Here is a 23370-nt window from a genome sequence, read left to right on the forward strand (position 1 = left end):
ACCATGGAAATGTAGAACCGTGGGTCCTCCAGACGTGCTGAGTCACCATCAGTATGTTGGCAAAATCTTCAGAGATCTGTACGCCCTGGAAGCTGGGGAAGTGACTGCCTCGAATGACCTTTCTTAAGCCTCTTTCTACTGCGATGTTAGCAGGGGTCAGTGTCAGACTGGGAAATTGCCATCCAGGGTGGCCTGTGTGTCGTGTTGCTTGTTTCGAGCAGATGGGCACGAAGTTTGGTCAGGATTCTTGGAGAAAATCTGGAAGCTGACCCAGAGCAAGGCTGCCCCACTCCATGTGCAGAGAAACCCCGAGGCCTTCCGTCTCCCTCTCCCGGGGACTCAGCCCAGGCATGATTACTAGCACTTAATGAACCAATGAATACTTGCTCCAGAGCAGGATCCCCAAGCGTGCAGGGCATCCAGCCCCATGGGGTCCTCAAAGGGTCCTGCCACTCCTGCTTCTCACAGGCTCCATCTCTGATTCTGAAGTTGAGGATTCTTGCCTTTGAGCAAGGATCTCAGGCAGAGGTGTAACATGCCAGTGCGGGTGCAGGAAGGAACTACTTAGACTTCTGTTCATTCTTCCGTCTCTATTTTGTACATAATACGTATATGGAGTATGGTGTGTGGGGACCTGTACCTGCTTTCTAACATTTGAAAGCCATCCTTAAAGGATGTCCCATGGGAAGGAATTCCATGTGAGGGTCTCAGCTTGGATTGGACAGAACGAAGCATGTGACCATCACTGCTCCCCACTTGTCCCTCCCCTCTGTTCACCACTCCCATTCACTTTGTGTCTCAATTTCATTCTTTCCAAGGTAAAGAAATGGTAGATTTAACAGATGTAAGGTGGTTTGGTCGAGCTACACTTGACGTACTTCAGAAATTGAAAGGAAATTGGAGGAAAACATTGGTGAGAGTATAGTAAACCTGAGAAATAACATGTGTGTCTCTTTTTCTGTTTAGAGGAAAGGGAGAAAAAGGAGAAAAAGGAAGAAAAGGAATCAGAATGCTTCCACGTCTGCAGAGTTGGATCCCTTGTCCTCATCCCTCTTGGGCCCCTGTAGTCTGAGTTCGCTTGCAAACCCTGAGCTCCCGGACACAGCCCCACCCCAAAGCCCAGCTCAGCAGGGTGGTCCCACCCACCAGACAAGCCAGCCCCCAAGTGTGGACAAGACGCCGCTGGAGGCTGTGAGCCGCCCTCTGCAGGGCCAGGTTGCGAGAGGAGTAGAAGCAGCTACGGACACCGAGTCTCTGAGCAGCCCGGTACCCCAGGACCAGACTCTGGGAGGAGCCTTCCCGGAAGGGAAGGACCACCACTCCCCAAACCCCTCCAAGGGCAAAGGCCTCCCCACTTCTGCCAGTGAAGGCCCTCCTAGGGAGAGAGATGCTGCTCAGGAGCTCCCACTGCCTGAGCCAAAGGGGGACCACTCCAGGCCCGGGAAAGAGCCGCGGGCCACTGGGCAGCAGGCCAGGGCCCCTGCCTCTGGGGTGAGTTGTTAGGGGAGTGACGACCGGGGTTGGCCTGCTATGTCTCGACACCTTGCTGTGCAGTGCAGTTCTGACAGTACTTCACTGTCTGGGAAGGGTGTCCACTGGCACTTGCTCCCTGGGAAGGGGGGCTGTGGAAGGGGCTGCCCTTCCACCCCGAGCTGCTGACCCCTGTCACTGGGCTGGTGGCATATACTTACCCTTATGCCACTGAGTCAGAGTTTCCCTGTCCATTTTGTCCTGTTGGCCCTGAAGTTTTGGGGTCTTTATTTCTTCCAGGCAAGTGTTGCTGCAGCTGAGCCAGCTGATGCAGGGAAAAGAGTTGGGAAAGAAGTTAAAAATCAGACTGAGAAAATGAAACAGCCTCCCACAAGTGTCCCTGCTTCCCGAGACAACCACCAGGTAAAGCGTCTCATTCCAACCTGGTCGGCTTTCCAGGAAGCCATCCCCGTCCTTGCTGTCTGTCCCATGGGCTGCTCCTTTTGGCCCCGTTCCTTCCACAGCTCAATTTAATCATTTGGTGAATATGTGTTAGGTGCTGGGGGTGCAGCCTAACATTTGAAATGAGACCGGCTCCTGCCTTTTGGAGCTCACATTCTAGTGGGGAGAAAGAGAAAGTGAAGTCAGGCTGTGAGAAGTGCCGCGGAGAGAAGTAGGGCGAGGGGCTGGGGTGTTGGAGGTGGGTGCCAGGCAAGGCCTTCCAAGGAGATCTGAAAGAGTGACAGGCGAGTCGCGTGGCTGTCTGGGGACGAGCAAAGGCCCCCAGGTAGAGTGTGGTGGACCTGTTCAGGGAGCAGCAGGAAAGAGGGGCCATTGACAGCGGTGCGGAGAGGAGTCCTGGGAGGCTGTGGTAGGTGGACCAGAAGGCATTCGAAGGTTCTGAGCAGGGAAGGAATGTGACCACTCTGGCGGCTATGAGAAGCATCCCCTGTTGGGGGCAAATGTGGAGGCTGGTCATCAAGATTGGGGTTTGGGTGCTTGTTCCAGGAAGCTGCAACCAAGGACCAGACGGGTGTTTCTGGAGGAAAAGCAGGTGAAAATGAGAAGGCCAAGCCGAAGGACCCAAAGAAGCCAGAGGGGAATAACAGAAATAATGCAACCACCGTGAAAAATGAGAGGGAGCAAAGGAGCCAGAGGGAGAGCTCACACGGAGCTAAGGAGTGGTGGGTGTGACCCGGCTCGGGGCGGCACAGGCCTGGTCCCCACCCTGAGCGGGGGCTGGAAGGGGCCATGTCACCCCAGAGGAGATTCCCACCTTGCCCTCTTGTTGAGTCTTGGGGGAAAGGGGAACACTCAGGAGGTAGGCAGTGGAGGGGCACCTGTTCCAATTCCTTGCTCAGGTGAAATGCTCTGTAATATGGTCCCTGGGGTCCCTGAGGCAGCACGGGCCTTACAGAAGTCAGGAGAGAGGCTGTCACGTCCCAGAGTACTCAGCCACCCCCTCCTGCCACAGCCCTCAGCCCCTCGGAGCTGGGCAGAGATCACCCCCCCCCACCGCGCCCACTGTCCTCCTCCACTGTAGAGGGAGAGCCGAGGGCACCCACACAGCAGACAGCCTGTCTGAAGTGTGGACGCTTTTGCACTTTGTTGGGGTGTGTCTTAGTGCACAGCCAAGAAACAAGGATCCTGTGTGCACACGTGTGCCTGTGTGTGTGTGGGGGGGGGGTGAGTGTGTGTGTGTGCAGAGAGGTAGACTGATCCAGATATAATCGGTGTTTTCCTCCGTGGCTTTCCCCCAGCCCACTGAGCTCCTTGGAAGGAATCACGGTGTACTTCCATGCAATCATTTCAAAACATTTCCAGTTCAACCCCGGGCAACACAAAGTGTTTGTCAGGGGCGGAGAAGAATTTGGGAAGCCCGGATGGAATCATGATGTCTGCGAGATGTACTTCACCGAGTGAGTATATCCCAGTAGGCCTGTAAGGAAATGTACAGAACATCCAGTCTTTGAAATACATTGAAATCATAATTTTTATCAAGTTGATTAACCCTTAGAACTTTGGGAAGATGAATATTTCAAACAACTCTTCCCTATAATGCACTTCTTTGTCATACTTCACCTTGGCCTGTTTTCTGTCTCTGCATGAAAACCATGCCTTGTTCCGGAAACATCCTCTCAGTCAGCATCGATTTATAGCTCTGGGTCTGCACTCCGTGCTATGTTTGAGAAGAATGAAGATTTCTGGGAGAGGATTTTTGGATAACGGGCTGGTGTCCTGTTTATTCACAGAGACCTACATGAGAACGGGTTCCTTGTTGAAGGCAGAACCATCATTTCTAAGCAGCACCTGGATAAGCCCATTCCATACAAGTACGTCCTCTGGCGAGGCAAGGGCCCTGTGGAGTATGAGTTCATTTACAAATGTCAGCAGAAGGAAGGCGAGCACGTGAACCGCTGTCTCCATGTGAAATCTTCCCTTCTGGGCTCGGGAGGTAAGCCTCAGGCTGGGCTCCTGATCGGAGCTCAGAAGGCTGGACGTTCCTCCTGGGGATCAAAGGCTTTCCTTGGCCCGTGTGGGTCCTCTTTGCTTGGCATTGGCTCTGCCCTACCCCCCCAGCTCTATGTTTCATAAACCTGAGCTTGGAAGCATGTTTCTGATCAGGTTGGCTTAACCACTCACAAGAGTAAACAAGGGAAAGGATTTTTACTAAGGGAAAGGAGAGAAGATAGAGCTGCTGGGAAGTAAAGGGACTGGGGCCTAGAGGGGCAGCAGTGAGCAGGGGCAAGGGCAAGGGAAACAGGGCTGCCAGGACCACAAGCCCTTCCCAGATTTCCAAATGGCAACTGTGAATAAGACATCCAGCAGAAGCCATGAAGGGCTGGTCCACTGCCCCCTGCTGTCTGTCGTAAGTGTCACTCTTCTATTTTCTTTTTTTCACTTTATTCTGTTTCTCTTTCTTTCTCTTGTCTGTTATCTAATTCTTCTTTCTGTGCTCTGTTTTCTACTCACTGTATGCAGTGTGTGTGGTGTTTGTGTGTGTGTCAGGTGTGTGTCAGGTGTGTGTGTCCAGTGTGCGTGTGTATTTGTGTGTGTGTGTACATGTGCATGTGTTCTATATAGTGAGTCTATATGGGTTCTACTTTTAGGAACTTGCTTAGATCTTCTTTGTGGCTGACTTCTTGGTCTGTCATAAATATTCCATGTATGCTCAGAAAGAATGGATAATGAATTTTGTGACTCAAAAGCTGTATGTATATCTATTAGATAAAGCCTGTTTAATATTAAAGTCCTTGTTTAAAAAGATCCATCTGTCAGCTTTTGAGAGAGATGTTCCAGTCTGTCACCAAGACCAGGTGCTTTGTTTATTTATTTTTTTAATTATACTCATGACTTGTGTGGGTTAGGAGTTTGGATGGAGCACAGCAGGGCTGGCTGGTTTCTGCTCTCTGACGTCTGGGGCCTCAGCTAGGAAGGCCTGAAAGCTGGGAGTGATTTGCTGGCTGGGCTTTGGAATCATCTGGAGGGGTCTTTGCAGTTGATGCTGCCCGTGGCTAGGACCTCTGTTGGGCTGACAGCGATTGAGGTCAGTGGGGCAGGTGCTTGGTCATTTTGAACTGGCCCAAAGAGACAGAGAAGAAACTAGAGTCATGCTCTCTTTTTAAATGTGCCCAAGTGTTGACTTGATCGCCTCCAAAAGACTCTATTCTGTATGGGCTGACCAAAGAACAGAGCCCTGCGATACTTTCTGGTTTTGCCCTGTACTTGCTGGATGATCCAAACTGGCTGTTTCCATGCTTGAGGTGACCCCTCATCAGACAAGAGCTGATGCTGATCTAATCTTGCCGGAGGAGGTGGTAGTGATTTGGGATAGCAGGTCCCATTTGCTCTTATTTAAGAAGCACTGCCTTAGTCACTTCAGATTTTATCTGGCTGGGTCCTGGTACTTAAGCTGTCAAACCAGATAGAGATGCGCTTTTCAACACAGAGACAATCATTTTAAAGTCCATTAAAAAGATTTTCTTTCCCTTTCTTCCTTCCTTCCTCCCTTCCTTCCTTCCTTCCTTCCTTCCTTCCTTCCTTTCTTTCTCTCTCTCTCTCTCTCTTTCATTGAAGTATAGTTAGTTGTTGTGTTAGTTTCAGGTGTACAGCAAAGTGATTCAGTTTTATATATATATATTTTTTCAGATTATTTTCCATTATAGCTTATTATAAGATATTGAATATAGTTTCCTGTGCTATACAGTAAATCCTTGTTGCTTATCTATTTTATATGCAGTAGTGTATATCTCTTAATCCTATACTCCTAACTTATCCTTTTCCCCCTCACTTTCTCCTTTGGTAACCATGTTTGTTCACTTTGTCTGTGAGTCTGTTTCTGTTTTGTAAATAAATTCATTTGTATTATCTTTTCAATTCCACATACAAGTGATATCGTATAATATTCTTCTTTCTCTGTCTGACTTACTTCACTTAATATGATATTCTCTAGGTCCATCCACTTGCTGCACATGGCAATATTTCGTTCTTTTTTAATGGCTGAGTAATATTCCATCACACACACACACACACACACACACACACACACACACACACACATATAATGTTTTCTTTATCCATTCATCTGTTGATGGACACTTAGGTTACTTTCATGTCTTGGCTATTGTAAATAATGCTGCAGTGAACATTGGTGTGCATGTATCTTTTCAAAATAGAGTTTTCATCTTTTCTGGATATGTACCCAGGAGTGGGATTGCTGAATCATATGGTAGCTCTATTTTTAGTTTTTTAAGGATCCTCCATACCGTTTTCCATAGTGGCTGTACCAATTTACATTCCCATCAGCAGTGTAGGAGGGTTCCCTTTTCTCTACACCCTCTCCAGCATTTATTTGTAGACTTTTTGATGATGGCCATTCTGACCAGTGTGAGGTGATACCTTATTGTGGTTTCGATTTGCATTTCTCTAATAATTAGTGCTGTTGAGCATCTTTTCATGTGCCTGTTGGCCATCTGTATGTCTTCTTTGGATAAATGTCTGTTTAGGTCTTCTGCCCATTTTTTGATTGGGTTGTTTGTCTTTTGATATTGAGTAGTATGAGCTGTTTATCATTAAGCAGATTTTTAGGTTGTAGAGTAACTCAGAATTGCCAGATTATTTTCAGATGCTTTTTTCTTAATCGTGATATTGTTCTAGTGTTTTTCAATAATTATACTTTGCAAGCTTTTTAAAAAAATGAGTGTTAAAGCTTTTTCCTTATTGTTGCACGGGCACTTAAACTGCCTACTTCTTGGTGTGGGCCGTTCTATTTAGATGCCCTGTTGGTAGGTTGACATTGGAGCTCCCTGGGAGATGGTACCCTGGTGAGTTGGGTTAAATCAGGAGTTTTAAGCAGTAAGGAGGTCAGTCATAGTAACCAATGGAAGGCCTGATGGGAGTGCCAGGGAGGGCCTTTGTTGGCTTCTGAGGGTCTGGAGGTCACTACTTGAGCCCAGGTGGGGAAGTGCCCCAGCCCCTGACATCATCAATGCAGGTGATTTGGGAGGAGTGTCTGGAAGGCACTCTTGTTGATTGAGAGAAGTTTTGTGCTTTGTTTTATTTGGTGTGGTGGTGGTTTATCTTAAATAAATGTAGTTTTCATCAGTCCCAATAAACAGAGAGAGATGACTTCCCTCCCCTCTCCCTCCTTCTAAGCCTCCTGTGGGTGCTCTCATTGGTAGAACCCACTGTGGCAAGGCGGGCAGAATGGAGGTTCTGGGCTCCAGCCCTGTGACATGGGGGAGACCCAGACGGCAGATATGTGTGCTGGTGGCAGAAACAGCCATCACGAGCACTCTGTCCCTTCCAGTGCCTTTTTCCTTGTGCTGTGTTTTGCCTGAAACTGATTCTGCTGTGTCTGCATTCCTTGCCTACCCTCTTAGCCTCTCTGCTTTTGTCCCAACTCTTGCTGTTTGCTCTCAAGTTCAACTCTTGCAGCCCCGTCTCTGTTGCGCTGGACTGTTGTTAGTTTTTTTTTTTTTTTTCTTTCCATTCAATGTGGTCATTTTTTTTTTTTTTCTTTTGTCCGTGCCGCATGGCTTGCTGGATCTTAGTTCCCAGACTGGTAATCGAACCTGTGCCCCGTGCAGTGGAAACGCGGAGTCCTAACCACTGGACCACCAGGGAATTCCCAATCTAATCATCTTTAATGGGTGAATTTAGCCCATTGGCATGAATTGAGACTGTCAGTGGAAGACTCAACTTTTGACAAATAATCATGTCTTTTCTCTCTACCTTGTTTCCTTGTTCTTTTTTGTACTTTTTCTAACTTTTGGATTTTCTTTCTCTTTTCTCTGGGGGTTTGGAACTTAAATATTTTATTTCTGCTAGTAGATTCTTCAAGGCCAAGACCATTAATGGCCCTCCCTGTCCCACCGTCCTGGCGTCGAGGGTATCCCATGCCCAGGACATTGATTGGTACTCCCTTCACCTCCACAGCACTGGCCATTCCAGGCCAGCAGCTCTCACTCACCTTTTGTCTGGAAGAGCATTTTTATAAAACCGAGAGAGAGCCATTGTGTCCCACACCATATGGAGCAGGAAAAGCTTCCACAGGAGGTGATGCCTGAGGTCAGATCCAAACAGTGATTCCAAGTTATCGCTGGGCAGGGCCAGGATGGGGCAGGGATGGCTGAGTGGGGACTTCCAGCAAAGAGCAGACTGCACAGTGAGGAAAAGGAGACCTGTTCAGAGGCTGGACTTCCTGATTTTCATGGCTGTTTTTATGTACTTGTGTTGCCTCTGGTGCCTTACTGACCTCTTTGCCTTCTAATTATTTGACAATTGATTTTCCTGGGTTTTCTAGGTCTGTACTCATATCATTTCAGCTGGTTATAAGAGCAGCCATGGGTTCAGCCCTTGCCCCATGTCAAGGGCTGTTTTGTCTGCCATGTGACCTGTACCGTCCTTCATGGAGTGGGCACCATGGTTCCCAGGACAGAGGAAATGGGCACTTGCACCAAGTAACATACCAAAATGGTGCACAAGTGCTAGTGAGGGATGCAGTTTCAGTACGAAATTTTTGACCCCTGTGTGGTCATTTTCTAAGGAACTCATGTACCAATTGTGCTGAACCATCTAGTTTGACAAAGACATGTTTCAAGTATTTTCAGGGCAGCTGAATCGTGTGCCTCACTCAATTCACTGTAGGGTGTCCAGGTTATTTGTCCTAAACAGCCATGCTCCACCCAGGGGCCAGGCCCCCTGTTGTTTATCTGTGGATGGGTACCTGGATGGAGCAAGTGTTGGCTGCCTTCCATTTACCACGTTCTGTGACGTTCCTGTCTTTCTTCATCCTATTTCTTCTGGTCAAGATCAGCCTTCCAGGGTGGAGTGTCCAGGTCTAGTGGTTTTGATGCTCCTAAGTATAACATTGTTCTTTTAATCTTAGACTGGCACCAGTACGATGATATAATTTGTAGGAGGCCCCTTGGGAATTTCCAGAGATTGGTGGATTATCTAACAGATCGTAGAAGGAAAGACTTGGTGAAAGGGAAGCAGATCGCGGCTGCGGTCATGCTGGACCGCATTTTCAGCATCCTTGAGACCTGGAATGCCATCAATTTAAAGAACTTTTTCACCCAGTTCCAGCAGTTTTATTCTGTCATTCGGGTGCCCATGATCTATGAAGGAGAAGAACAGCTGTGGAGCACTCTGCAGTACGAAGAGAAGGAGGTACCAGGTCTCAGGGGTGTCAGCAACAGCTCCCTTCTCTTCCTCCTGGGCACTCAGCATCACTCCACCTCCTAGTGGCCAGATGACCCCTAGAATCAGTGGACCAGGTGGATGGGGGCAGGATATTTCAGTCCCTTTTCTCCTAGTACCACCTCTTGGGAATTCTTTGTTCTCCCCATTTTCTTCCTCCTCCCACCTCCTCACCTGCCCCCCTCACTGGTCCCACCTCCTCACCTGCCCCCCTCCCCCACTGGTCCCATCTCCTCACCTGCCCCCCTCCCCCACTGGTCCCACCTCCTCACCTGCCCCCCTCCCCCACTGGTCCCGCCCCCTCACCTGCCCTTCCCCTCCACCACAAGAAGGCTGGTGCCCTTCACTGCATCTCCACCTGCTGTGTGGTATGGCTTAGGCATTTCTGAGACAGACCTGGAGCCACACCTGAGATGACCAGTATATCCTTATAAGGCTCAGGAGCCCCCACTTGATAGCGCCTCCATCATGCTGAGGCCTTTGGACGTGCCAGTGGCGGCACCTCCCAAAGACCCAGGGCGAGGGGGATGCTCAGGGTTTAGTGGGGAGGCAGGCAGTGGGTGACCCCTCCACAGAGCCCTCCCTGCCCAACTGATGGGGAAGTAAGCATAGTGATGGGCAGCTCTTGACACCTCTGGTGGGTTCAATGCCGTGGTTCTGTATCTCCCTTTTCTCCTGGGAGCAGGTGAGAAAGCACCTGTGGGAATGTTTGACAAAGAAAATGGCACCATTTCTGGAAATGAGGGCGGACCCTCTGCCTGAAGACTGCCCGGTGAGGAGTAAATTGAGAATGGGCCTGATTGTCCTTTTCTCAGTGGAAAAATTTCACTTTCTCTTACCGGAAAGTGACCTGGGCTCACTCTGTTGCCTCCTTTGCTCGAATGCCAGTTCACCGGATGCCCTTCGCAAGGATCTGATCCACATCCTTGAAACATCTCAGAGGTAGTGTGTGTGTGTGTGTGTGTGTGTGTGTGTGTGTGTGTGTGTGTGTGTAAAGATTTTCTAGCTCTCTAATGGTTTTTATCTGATTATAAAAATAAGTGCTTGTCAGAGAATGGATGAAGACATGCAAGGAATAAAAACTAGCCGTAACTTTACTGCTCACTGTTGTCGCGTCAGTGTCTGTCCCGCTGGCCTCTTCTAGCCGATATACCAGTTTTCATCTTATTCACGTTCTCCTGAGTACCCTGCTTTTGAGCAGCTTCAAGGTGTCTCATGACTCAGCCCCACGTGCGTGTATCTTGGGGGGGGGGGGTCATGGTAAGACAACGAAGCCGGACTTGAGGATGTTTGTGGAAGTACTGTGGGTGCCCTCCCCGTGGCCTCTGCAGTTGCCGTGCCCAGTTCACGAGCCAGAGTGTCACTGCGCTGGGCCCGGAGCACTCGTGGTGTGGAGGCCGCGGCCTGTCCTGAAGGCACTCATGTTTCACTGGGTGGAGGTGCCGCCCCAGAACCCTCTGATGGTCCCAAGGTCTTTTTTCTGGAGCTGTTTGAATTGAACTTTAGGGTGATATTGGGCAGCCTTCTCTGAGCAGTCAGTCTTATGGAACACCTGCCTTGTGGTTTTACAAATTTAAAACACCCAGTTAAACCCCGTTCATTTTGAAAGAGAGAAGAAATGCTGGCAAATATACAAGTGTTTCCAGGTCTTAAGAAACATCCGTGATTTGTGATTGTAGGGAACATGCCGTGTATTATTTATAGGCTCCTTCCTTACATGTAAAAAGTTGCTTTATATGTAGATTTACTGTTGCCAGATGACCTGGGTTCAAGCCCCAGCTCTGGCACAGGGGCCCTTGCATAGATCACATGCATCTCTGAACCTCTGTCTCCTCCACTGTCAAGGAGGATGGAAAGATGCCACCAGGAGTTTGCTCTGGGGCTTCGAAAGGGCCAGTTCAGTGCCTGATGCTTTTTGGGGGTGCCGAGGGGGCCCCTGAGGTTTCTCCCTGATCTGGTCACTCTGTGCTCAGACACCCGGAGTGCTCTTATCTTATGCTCTGTGCGAGGAGCTATCCCTTCGCTGGTGGGTGTCAGACCCCCGGGGCTGGCCTGACACTGGCCGTGCTAGGCTCACATGGGATCTCTGTTCCCTTTCTAGCTGGCGAGCATCCATGGTAAACCTGTGCCAAATGTGCATGGACAGAAAGGTTGACCATTGGGTGTGTGCCCTGCCTGTGCTGCACCACTGCATGGACCTGTCCTCACCAGCCCAGGACTCAGGCGTGCAGCCCGAGGACACCTGGGCAGGCCTTGAAGGCATCTCCTTCTCGGAGTTTCGGGAAAAAGGAGCAGATCAGTAAGTTACAGACCTGCACTTAACATATGTAAATCTTGGAATCATAACTGTGCTTCCAAGATCTCCAGTGGACTTTTAGTACCCACTCATTCCTGCTTTTAGTGATGGAAGTAATGTATCACTTCTTTTTAAATTACTTCTTTAAAGATTTTAGGGGATTTCCCTGGTGGCTCAGTGGTTAAGAATCCGCCTGCCAGTGCAGGGGACACGGGTTCGAACCCTGGTCTGGGAAGATACATGCCTTGGAGCAACTAAGCCCGTGCACCACAACTACTGAGGCTGTGCTCTAGAGCCCATGAGCCACAACTACTGAGCCTGCGTGCTGCAACTACTGAAGACCACGTGCTTAGAGCCCGTGCTCCACAACAAGAGAAGCTACCACAATGAGAAGCCTGCACACTGCAACGAAGAGTAGCCCCCTCTCCCCACAACTAGAGAAAGCCCGTGCACAGCAATGAAGACCCATCGCAGCCAAAAAATAAATTAAATTAAATTTTTTTTTTAATTAAATTTAAAAAAAAAAAAGAATTTTAAACAAGCAAGAAATACAAAGAAAAATACAAAAATGGCCTGCAACCCCAGAGCTAATCATTGCTGTTGACACTTTGGCCTGTGTATTTGCAGGGTTTTGTCCAAATGTCGATATGTGGGTGCTTTATATGCTTAAAAATCAACCACAGGGCTTCCCTGGTGGCGCAGTGGTTGAGAGTCCGCCGGCCGATGCAGGGGACACGGGTGCGTGCCCCGGTCCGGGAAGATCCCACAGGCTGCGGAGCGGCTGGGCCCGTGAGCCATGGCCGCTGAGCCTGCGCATCCAGAGCCTGTGCTCCGCAACGGAGAGGCCACAACAGTGAGAGGCCTGCGTACTGCAAAAAAAAAAAAAAAAAATCAACCACAAAAGATAGATTATGTATTTTTCTTACAGTTTTATTGAGATATAATTGACCTATAGCACTGTATAAGTTTAAGGTGTACAGCATAATGATTTGACTTACATCACAAAATGATGACCAACGATAAGTTTAGTGAACATCTATTATTACCTCATAGGTGCAAAATTAAAGAAATAGAAAAAAAGTTTCTCCCTTGCGATGAGAACTCTTAGGATTTCCTCTCTGAACAGCTTTCATATATAACACAGAGCAGTGTTCATTATATTTATCATGTTGTACGTTATATCCGTAGCATTTATTTATCTTATGTCTGGAAGTTTGCACCTTTTGTCTGGTTTCATGCAATTCCCTCCTGCCCCGCCTCTATGATAGATTATTGATTCTGTTTTATCCTGTTTTCCAACCTTCTTTTTTTCATTTAACAGTATATTGTGAACGATTTTTTTTGCCAGTAAATATATACCTACTTTTGTAATGACTGCTTAGTGTTGCAAATTTGATTTAGCCGGTTCTCTGTACCTGGACGCTTGGATTATTTCTGCACTTTCGCTTTGTAAGCATGCTTTGATGCACTTCTTTGTAATTTTCCCTGTCCAATTATTTCCTCAAGATAAATTCCTGAAAGTAGAATTTCACAGGTCAGAGGCTTTGCACATTGTAGGTGCACATCTTGAGGTAGTGAAGTACTATTTTGAGGCAAGGAAAGATTTCTTAGAGAAGACACAGAAAGCACAATCCATAAAAGAAAAATGGTAAATCAAATTTAAGTACAAAAGCTAAATAAAAAATACAAATTCAGTACAAAAAAATTAATACTAACACTTATTTCCAAGCACAGATAACATCCCCCATTTACTTTGTTTTTTGTCAAAGAAACTATTCCAAGTCTCTCATCTGCCCTCCCCGCCCCTAATCCAATAGGATCTAGCCTATAGGTTTTTAGGGATTGAAATAGTGAGTGAGCTGAATTATTTCTTCTTCACTATTATTGGAACGTTTTGAAATTAAAGCCAAATTAAGATTATTTATATAATTATATATATTTTAAATTGCCCTTCAAGGGGCATTTATCTAGAAGACTGACTATCTAGAAGAAATTTAGCTGGAGAATGACAAACATTAGCATTGGTCTTAAAGATCGTGTCTTTTAGGCAAAAGTGGCCTTTAGTATGTAGTGAAGCTTTATCCATCCATATGTTTCGCGTAGCCTCTGTCGCTTCTGTGTCACTCGGCTGTATTTACTTTCCCATTGTCATCTTTTCGGGTCTCCAGGACAGTGTTACAGAACAGCATAATTTAAAGACCTTCCCCAGACTGGGTTTGCATAGACTGTTTGATCCAGGGCGCTTGCTTATTCACGCATCAACATGCTTAGTTCATAAATTATTGCACCCACAATGGAAAACAGTATCAAAAGTTAAAAAAAGAACTGCCATAGGATTGCCATAGGATTGCCAGCAGTCCTACTTGTGGGTATGTAACCCAAGGAAATGAAATAAGTATCTCAAAGAGATATCTGTACCCCTGTGTTCATTGCAGCATTATTCACAATAGGCAAGATGTGGAAGCAACCTACGTGTCCATCAACAAATGAATAAATAAAGCAGTGGTGTGTATATGTGTGTGTGTGTATACATATATATGATGTATATATACTTGTGTATATCATCATATATATGTATATATGACGCAGTATTATTCAGCCACAAAAAAAAGGGAATCCTGCCACTTGCAACACATGGATGGACCTTGAGGGCATTATGCTAAGTGAGATAAGTCAGATAGATAAAGGCAAATACTGTATGATATCACTTATATGTGAAATGTAAAAAAGTCAAACTCACAGAAGCAGAGAGTAGAATGGTGATTACCAGGGGCTGGGAGGTGGGGAAAAGGGGAGATGTTGGTCAGAGTACAAACTTCAGTACTCTGAAGAGAAATTAGTTCTGGGGAGCTAATGTACAGCATGGTAACTATAGTTAATAATACTGTATTGTTTACTTATAGTAAGCTAAGAGAGTAGCAACTTTTAAATGTTTTCACCACAAAAAATGTTTTCACCACAGAAAAGAAATGGTAACTATATGACACAATGGGTGTAGCTATCAAGTAATGCTATGGTGGTAATCATTTTGCAATAAGAAAGAGTATCAAATCAACACATTTAACCTTAACCGTAACACAGCGTCATATGCCAGTTGTATCTCAGTAAAGCTGGAAAGTGTTTAATTTTGGATGGATTCTTTTATTATTATGATAAAATATACCTAACCTACAATTTACCGTTTTAATCATTTTAAGTGTACGGTTCAGTGGCATTAAGTACATTCACATTGTTATGCAACTGTCACCCCCATCCGTCTCCAGAACTTTTCATCTTGTAAAACTGAAACTGTGTCCCCATTAAACAACAACTGTCTACTCCCTCCCTCACTACCAGCCCCTGGCACCCACCACTCTACTGTCTGTCTCTATGAATCTGGCTCCTCTAGGGACCTCACATAAGTGGAATCAGAGTATTTGTCCTTTTGTAAGTGGCTGATTTAACTGAGCATCATGTCCTCAGAGTTCATCCATGTTGCTGAATCCTTAATATATTATTGTTTACTTCTCATTTGATTGAGTTCTTAGCATTTAAATCATTTTTGAAATCAGAACTTTTCAGATCCCTTCTAACATAATTTTAACTAACTTGGTCTGTTTTACTGATCTCACTGTTGCCCTTTTTTTCTGTTCCAATTTTCCCTTATATAGGAAACAATTACTCCAGCTAATGGGAAAGAACAGACATTTGCTAAATGTGGATGAGTATCTGTTCCGATCCTGGTTCAGTTTGCTCCCTCTGAGTAACTTGGTTCATTACATGGAAGACCTCATTGACTACCTGAGTTACTCACCCCCTCGTATCCTGGACTGTCTTCTAGGGACTTGGTACCGGCTTGAAGGACTTGAGGAAATCTCCAACAGAAATTCCCAGGTTTGTTGTCTGGAATCGGCTCTTGAGTCCTTGCTTAGCAAAAGCAGATCAAAACCGAATCAGTCAGAATGTGTGATTCTCCTTTTCTGAAAACCTGACAGGGTAAAGCATTTAGAAAAAAGAGAACCAGGAGGGGTCAATATTTCATAGGGTAAAGGGTTGATTTACTTGAGTTATTCTGTTTCAGTAAATAGAACTCAATAAAACAGTAGCCTTTGGGTATGTGTGATTGTGCAGGGCAGGGCTAGAAGTTATTCTGAGTATTGGTCCACTTCCTAATTGCTCTCTGTCCTTTCCCATTTTGGGGGTGGATAAAATGGTATTACTTTATTTTTAAAAAAATATTTATTTATTTTTGGTTACTTTGGGTCTTAGTTGCGGCATGCAGGATCTTTTGTTGCTGCGTGCAGGCTCTTTGTTGCAGCGCACAGGCTTCTCCCTAGTTGTGGCACGTGAGCTCAGTAGTTGTGGCATGGGCTTAGTTGCCCTGTGGCATGTGGAATCTTAGTTCCCTAACCAGGGATCGAACCTCCATCCCCTGCATTGGAAGGCGGATTCTTAACTACTGGACCACAAGGGAAGTCCCCAAAACAGTATAATTTTAAATCCTGAGTTTTATTTGTAGAAGGTATAAGATTAGTACTTGAGCCCCTTAAAATTTGTTTATAGAAAGAAAATAATTATTATGCTCTATTTATGTTGGATTTTGGGGGGTCTGTTTTAGCAAAGATGGTGGCATCATGATTAAATCCTCTCTTTTTTTTCTTTTCTTCCCCACCCTAGAGTATTAAGAGTACTTTTGAAATGCTGTTGCACCTCCTGGATATGTTTCGGGAAAAGTAAGTAGAAAAGTAAAGTGTAGTCTCTCTCCTCTTGCACACGGTTATCGCCTACTGATTGGCTGTATCCCATATTTGCTGTCATTAATGGAAGGTCATAAATTAATATATATCCCACTTCTTTTTTCTAGGTATTAATGTAATCATGCTACTTTTTAAAAAAGGGAAAAGCATAGAAATCAGCTGCTAAGATTTTGGTTTATTTCCATCTGGTCTTTTTTCCTGTGCATTTTTGTCATTTATTTTTAAGTGATCACCATCATATTACATATTCATGCTTGCATCCTGCATTTCGTCAGCATTTAGTCTTCAAATTTTTTTTACAAGTCAGGGAAGTTGAAAATAAAAATCAAAGTTAGCTTTCCGTAATCATCTGAGATTACTTGCTCCTGCAAATTTGTGTGACCTCTGATACCCAGAAGGCACAGTGTACCGAATGCAGAACAATAGAAATGTACCTGTGGGAGAGAAGGTATTTTCCGAGATACTTGGAGCACTGCCAGGATCACCTCATCTGAATTAGTAGGGTGTTCAGGATGGAGGTGGGGGTGTCAGGTCTTCATTAACATCAAGCACCTGGGGCTTCAGGGACCCCACCTAATTCTGTGTATTACAGAATTGACCCAGGTAATTCCTTTCTCATGCTGCCTTCTAAACCCCACTCTGATCAACTCCCTAACTCTCAGCTCTGGTCATGTGTCAACCAGTAAGCAAGTCCACACAGAGCGGGAAGAGATTTCATGCACAGGATATCCCAGGATATATTCTTCTAGCATTTCTTTCTCTTTCTCCCTCCCTGTATCTTCCTGATTTTTTAAAAAATTTATATGGTATTTGAATCTTTGGTAATATGCATCCCTAAGATTTTTTTCAAACAAAGGAATACACTTGGAAATAGTTTAACTTGCTTTTGTTAAAATAGTTCAGACCATGGAGGCAAACCAAAAGGACTTTGTTTCCTTTTTATCTTAATCCCAAGTTCAAGATAGATGGAAATGTCCTGGATGTTAACCTATGTGGGATCAAGTACACGCCTTCCTTGTAGGTGTTTTAAAGGGAAGGAACTCGTCATGGTTAAGGGGTACTGTTTTCTCATTCCTCCTAAATTACTTCATTGATTTCTTTCAACTCTTTGTGGGGTAGGATTCTTGAGGAGCCCTTGATACAGTCCTACTTGACTGTGTGCCTGAAACTTCACGAAACTACCTGCAGAATAACAAAAGAATACACGTTTTATGAGATGCCTGCCTTATCTGCTGAGATTGTTTGCAGAATTATTATACTTAAACTTCTAGTGGTAAGTGGAACACGTACACGTAATGTTGTACCCAGGAGAGCTATGGAACCTGAAGCACCCTCAGTTCAAAAAGGAGATAGGCTAATTCTAGGATTGCTGGAATGACACAGAGTGGCTGATTGTGTCATCAGATATTTGTCAGTACCTACTTGATGCCAGGTTTTGTTCTGTGCATCGAGGCTATTTTGGTGAACTAGGGTCTGCGTGCTTGCTCTCCAGGGCTTGCGTTGGAGGGAAGGAGGCAGTGCAGGATCTCAAGTGTAGAGTATCAGCTGTGACTGGGTTAATTCAAGAGCTCTGCAAGTGGCTGGGACTTCAGGCAAGGACCTCCCCACCTAAATGCATATTCATGCCTAGTCTTTCCCACCTGAGCTTTATTCCTGTTCACTGAAACTCAAATACAGTAGCGAGGTCCACACACCTAAGTGCCCACCTTAGAGCCTTTCCACACAGGCTCCATCTCCCTCATCAAGCTGTAGGGACATCCCAGAGCTCTGTCCCCCCTCGCTCCACACCTCCCAGAGGTAACCACTCTCCTGATCTCTACCACCACGGATTAGTTTTGCCCATCTTTGAACTCTTTCCTTTTTGTGTCTGGCTTTCTTCACTTGACGTGACATCTCTGAGTTCCATCCATGACGTTGCTTGTTGTGCGCAGCTTATATTTTCCCATTGTTGTGTGATCTTCACCAGCTTGAGTTTGAGCTTCCACATGAAGGTGATAGATGATTTCATATTTAGATCGACCAATTATTTGTTAAGCATTTGACACGTCAGAACTGGGACGTTAGTGATATAAAATAATTAAGTATATGTTTTAACTTGTTCCTTTTCGTTTTTCTTCTTTAAAATACCAAGGATACATTTAAAAATAAACATTATTGGCAAGATGATTGCTTTCTCCTGAAGTGGGTATTATTTAAACCATCATAGGCAGGTGCCAACGTCTAGATAAACTGTGTTCAAGAAATTTGAAATTTGTCAGTTACTTAGGGTATATGTCCCTGTAGAAATAACTATCTTAAATGTTGGTTGGGATCTCAGATTAGTGCAATCCACAGTCTGATCCAAATACTCTGCCTGTGCCATAAAAGCAGAAAGCTTTGCAGAACTGAAATTAAATAAAACCAAAGTATATGAAGAGTTTTTGCAGAGCTTTTGGTTGCATGCTGACATAAAGGGTTGATAGGATTGATAGGACATCAGATCGAGAAAAACAAGGAGCAAAGCTGAAGGTTCTAGAGTAGATTTTCAGACTTGGGTTATCCACTTACGTCCATCATCTGTGCTGGGTGCAGGGGACACCCAGATGGAGAAGACAGGTCCCTGGCAGCAGGGATGCGTAGGAGGGGGACCATCCTGTGAGCACATAATTGCAGCACAGTGGCTTAATGCTAAGCTGGAGTGTTGATCAGGTGCCCTGGGAACAAAGGGCCTTCGGAGGGGCTGACGTTCCCACAGGGCGAGAGAGCAGCCCGTGCAGTGTCAGGGAGGAGAGGAACATGCTGCTCCGGAGGACCCACAGGTAGCCTAGTGTGGCTGGAGATGGAGCTGAGATCTAGGCAATGCCAGATCACAGATGGCATGCACACCCTGCTAAAGCTTCCAGATTATTCTAGAAGCTGTTGCACCATGCGGGGATGTTCCGCATGGGTCAGCGTGTCCTGCTTTCAGCTCAGAACTGTCGCTGGCCCTTGCCACCCACATCCTGAGTGCTATGCTCCCGTCACACCTGTACCCCAGCCCACCACTCCCATGCTGCCCAGAGCTCCCTGAATCTTTCAGGGAAGAACTGCCCCCACCAGGCTGGGTACAGCACCCTTTATGTGCCTTGAAAATAGCTTGTGCTTTCTCATCTTGGCACTTGCTCTGGTTACTGACCGTGCTGTCACCTCCTTGGGCAGCTGCCTCGCCACCGCGTCTTTAGCCCTTGGGCCAGGCATCTCTGGAGGGAGGGAGTGACACCAACAGATTCAATTTTGGGGGGTCCTGACACACAATTTGAGGGGCTCAGTTGAAGCAAAAGGAAACACACACAGAACTGGGAGAGACCTCTAAGTGGGGCTGATGGCTGGGTTGTATCTGCTTTGTGGTAAAGGTGCTTCTGGTGAGAAGGAGAGGGAGAGAGGGAGGGAGGCATCCTTGGAGCCCTTGACCCCGGGGAAAAGGGGCTTTTCAGGGAGAGGGAATGAAGGGAGAACCTCAAGGAAAGAGCACCAGTGGTTGGGGACGTGGGTTTACCTCCTGGCCCGCAGACCAAACATGTCACTGAGGAGCAGGGTTTACACTAGCTCGGCTTCTCTGAACTGCTGGAGGCTCTGAGCCCTGGGTGCCTCCTTCGCACCCTGTCCAGAGGAAGCTTGTCAGCTCTTCCTCGGCTCAGAGCCCAGGAAGTCTGTGCATTGGCGAGGCAGAGTTGCCTCTGTTAACAGTTGCCTGGGGTCATTTGTTGGGGCATCCATGCCACTCCTTCTCCTGCCTCGTTCCCCCATGCTGCCCACCCAGAGTGAAGCCGAAATGTTCTGGGGAAATGAAAGTGCTATGAATGTGCAGGCTCTGGCCAGGCCGGTGAGTCTGAGCGCACAGGTGGTGTCGGGCGTGCAGGGGGGAAGGGAGTGGCATCTGGCCGATCCTTTGGGTCCACAGCGCAGGGACAATTAAACTCTCTGTCTCTCACTTGTGGTGACAGGATTCAGCAGGAGGACAGGGAAATGAAACTGGAAAGAAGAATTCAGTAAAAACAGTCTTCCAGGGGACTCTCGCCGCTACAAGATCTTGGCTTCAGAGAATTTTTCAAAAGGGCATATTCCAGACTGAGTATTCGTTTTCTGTCACCTTCACTTACTGCGAGGAGATTGAGGTAAGCCCTGCCGAGTGCAGGGAACCCAGTGGGTCTTGTTTGCAGAATGGGCAGCTGCTCCCCTAACAGGACCCAAGGGCACGGGCACCCTGGTGGGTGGGCCATGGTCCCCACACCGATGGTGAGGCTGCTGAATGGTGAGGACAGACCTTGTTGGGCTGGCGGGGAGGGGCATTCGAGTCTGATCCAGTGCTGAGGTTATGAGTCAGGTTTATGATGTTGAAAGTGGAAGAATAAGATGGAAGCAAGAGCTACTTGAAAGGGAAACTGGGCAGAGTGGCGTCTGAATGTGAGGAAGCTGGAAATCAGTTCCAAAATGTTGGGAGGCAGGGAGGGCTTCCAGAAACCGAGGTGTGGACAGAATCTTGTGCCACTGAGGAGGAAGAGGGAGGGCCTAAAGACTGTTGGCTCCAGGACAAAGTTCTAGAAAGTGACATAAGCAAACCAACCAAATGGCCCTCTGACGTCATCAAACCAGACTTCAATAGGCTGTTGCCTTCCAGGGATACTTTAATGGAGTCATTATAAAATCATATAGCTGAGACTGTGCATGAGCAGAGACAAATGACTCTCACTCCATCTCAGACTTCTTCAAACTTATTACCTATCTACACAGAGGGGAGAAGATCATTAATCCAAATACCCAGAGCCCAGAACTCTGACCACTCACCCTCACCGGGGCAGAGTCTAAGGTCAAAACAAGGAAAACATACATACATCTTGAACTTGGTTTAGAAGTTTTGCTGTTGGCAGTGGAATGGGTGTAGCAAGTCTGGAGCTATGTTGTGTGTACTCTAAGGCTGAGCAGATGGACACAGGGTTGCTGCTGTTGGAAACCCAGGTTCTTTCTTACTGGAGGAGGGACGTGTGGACCAGGGGAGAGAGGAGGCGGTCTGTGGTTTGGAAGGAGCTAGAGGTATAGTGTGAACTCATGATTTAAAAAGCAACAACAGGTAAAAGACCTGTACTAATAAAACTATGAGACACTGATGAAAGAAATCAAAAATGACACACACAGATGGAGAAATATACCATGTTTTTGGATTGGAAGAATCAATATTGTGAAAATGACTATACTACCCAAAGCAATCTACAGATTCAATGCAATCCCTATCAAATTACCAGTGGCATTTTTTACAGAACTAGCACAAAAAATCTTAAAATTTGTATGGAGACACAAAAGACCCTGAATAGCCAAATCAATCTTGAGGGAAAAAAAATGGAGCTGGAGGAATCAGACTCCCTGACTTCAAACCATACTACAAAGCTCCAGTAATCAAGACAATATGGTACTGGCACAAAAACAGAAATATAGATCAATGGAACAGGATAGAAAGCCCAGAGATAAACCCATGCAACTATGGTCAACTAATCCATGGCACAGGATGCAAGGATATACAATGGAGAAAAGACAGTCTCTTCAATAAGTGGTGCTGGGAAAACTGGACAGCTACATGTAAAAGAATGAAATTAGAATACTTCCTAACACCATACACAAAAATAAACTCAACATGGATTCGAGACCTAAATGTAAGACTGGACACTATAAAACTCTTAGAGGCAAACATAGGAAGAACACTGTTTGACATAAATCACAGCAAGATCTTTTTTGACCCACCTCCTAGAGTAATGGAAATAAAAACAAAAATAAATAGGACCTAATGAAACTTAAAAGCTTTTGCACAGCAAAGGAAACTATAAACAAGACGAAAAGACAACCCTCAGAATGGGAGAAAATATTTGCAAACGAGTCAATGGACAAAGGATTAATCTCCAAGATACATAAACAGCTCATGCAGCTCAATATTAAAAAAACAAACAACCCAACCAAACAATGGGCAGAAGACCTAAACAGACATTTCTCCAAAGAAGACATATAGATGGCCAAGAAGCACATGAAAAGCTGCTCAACAACACTAATGATTAGAGAAATGCAAATCAAAACCACAATGAGTGTCACCTCACACCAGTTAGAATGGGCATCATCAGAAAATCTACAAACAACAAGTGCTGGAGAGGGTGTGGAGAAAAGGGAACCCTCTTGCACTGTTGGTGGAAATGTAAGTTGATACAACCACTAAGGAGAACAGTATGGATCTTCCTTAAAAAACTAAAAATAGAATTACCATATGACCCAGCAATCCCACTACTGGGCATATACCCAGAGAAAACCATAATTCAAAAAGACACATGCATCCCAATGTTCATTGCAGCACTAGTTACAATAGCCAGGTCATGGAAGCAACCTAAATGCCCATCGACAGACAAATGGATAAAGAAGATGTGGTACATATGTACGATGGAATATTACTCTGCCATAAAAAGGAACGAAATTGGGTCGTTTGTGAAGACATGGATGGACATAGAGGCTGTCATACAGAGTGAAGTAAGTCAGAAAGAGAAAAACAAATATCGTATATTAACACATATATGTGGAATCTAGAAAAATGGTACAGATGAACTGGTTTGCAAGGCAGAAATAGACACAGATGTAGAGAACAAACGTATGGACACCAAGGAGGGAAAGCGGGGGTGGGGTGGTGGTGGTGGTGGGATGAATTGGGAGATTGGTATTGAGATATATACACTAATATGTATAAAGTAGATAACGAATAAGAACCTGCTGTATAATAAATAAATAGCAACAACAGGGGCTTCCCTGGTAGCACAGTGGTTGGGAGTCCGCCTGCCAATGCAGGGGACACAGGTTCGAGCCCTGGTCCAGGAAGATCCCACATCCGTGAAGCAGCTGAGCCCCTGCACCACAACTACTGAGCCTGCACTCTAGAGCCCGCGAGCCACACTATTGAAGCCCACGTGTCTAGAGCCCGTGCTCCACAACAAGAGAAGTCACCACAATGAGAAGCTGTGCACTGCAACAAAGTGTAGCTCCTGCTCGCCGCAACTAGAGAAAGCCCGTGCACGGCAACGAAGACCCATCGCAGCCAAAAATAAATAAATAAATATTGTAAAAATTAAAAAAATAAAAAGCAACCACAGTTCCTGACTCCATCCACTGAAAGGGCCTCGA

General features: G+C 45.9%; 1 protein-coding gene across 3 annotated transcripts in view; it reads left to right on the forward strand.

Annotated features, from left to right (window-relative positions):
- RNF213 (ring finger protein 213) overlaps window positions 1-23370 on the forward strand; it is a 112301-nt gene that overhangs the window by 23687 nt on the left and 65244 nt on the right. For all 3 annotated transcript variants that reach the window (XM_059996286.1, XM_069540049.1, XM_069540050.1), the window contains 12 exons: window positions 967-1491; window positions 1771-1893; window positions 2479-2654; window positions 3231-3389; window positions 3723-3925; window positions 8861-9144; window positions 9860-10116; window positions 11276-11473; window positions 15121-15343; window positions 16127-16182; window positions 17326-17479; window positions 20169-20339. In XM_059996286.1, the coding sequence (XP_059852269.1) occupies window positions 967-1491; window positions 1771-1893; window positions 2479-2654; window positions 3231-3389; window positions 3723-3925; window positions 8861-9144; window positions 9860-10116; window positions 11276-11473; window positions 15121-15343; window positions 16127-16182; window positions 17326-17479; window positions 20169-20339 (2529 nt within the window). The remainder of the gene's footprint in view (window positions 1-966; window positions 1492-1770; window positions 1894-2478; window positions 2655-3230; window positions 3390-3722; window positions 3926-8860; window positions 9145-9859; window positions 10117-11275; window positions 11474-15120; window positions 15344-16126; window positions 16183-17325; window positions 17480-20168; window positions 20340-23370) is intronic.

This window comes from Delphinus delphis, chromosome 19 (assembly GCF_949987515.2).
Source record: "Delphinus delphis chromosome 19, mDelDel1.2, whole genome shotgun sequence".
Classification (NCBI taxonomy): domain Eukaryota; kingdom Metazoa; phylum Chordata; class Mammalia; order Artiodactyla; family Delphinidae; genus Delphinus; species Delphinus delphis.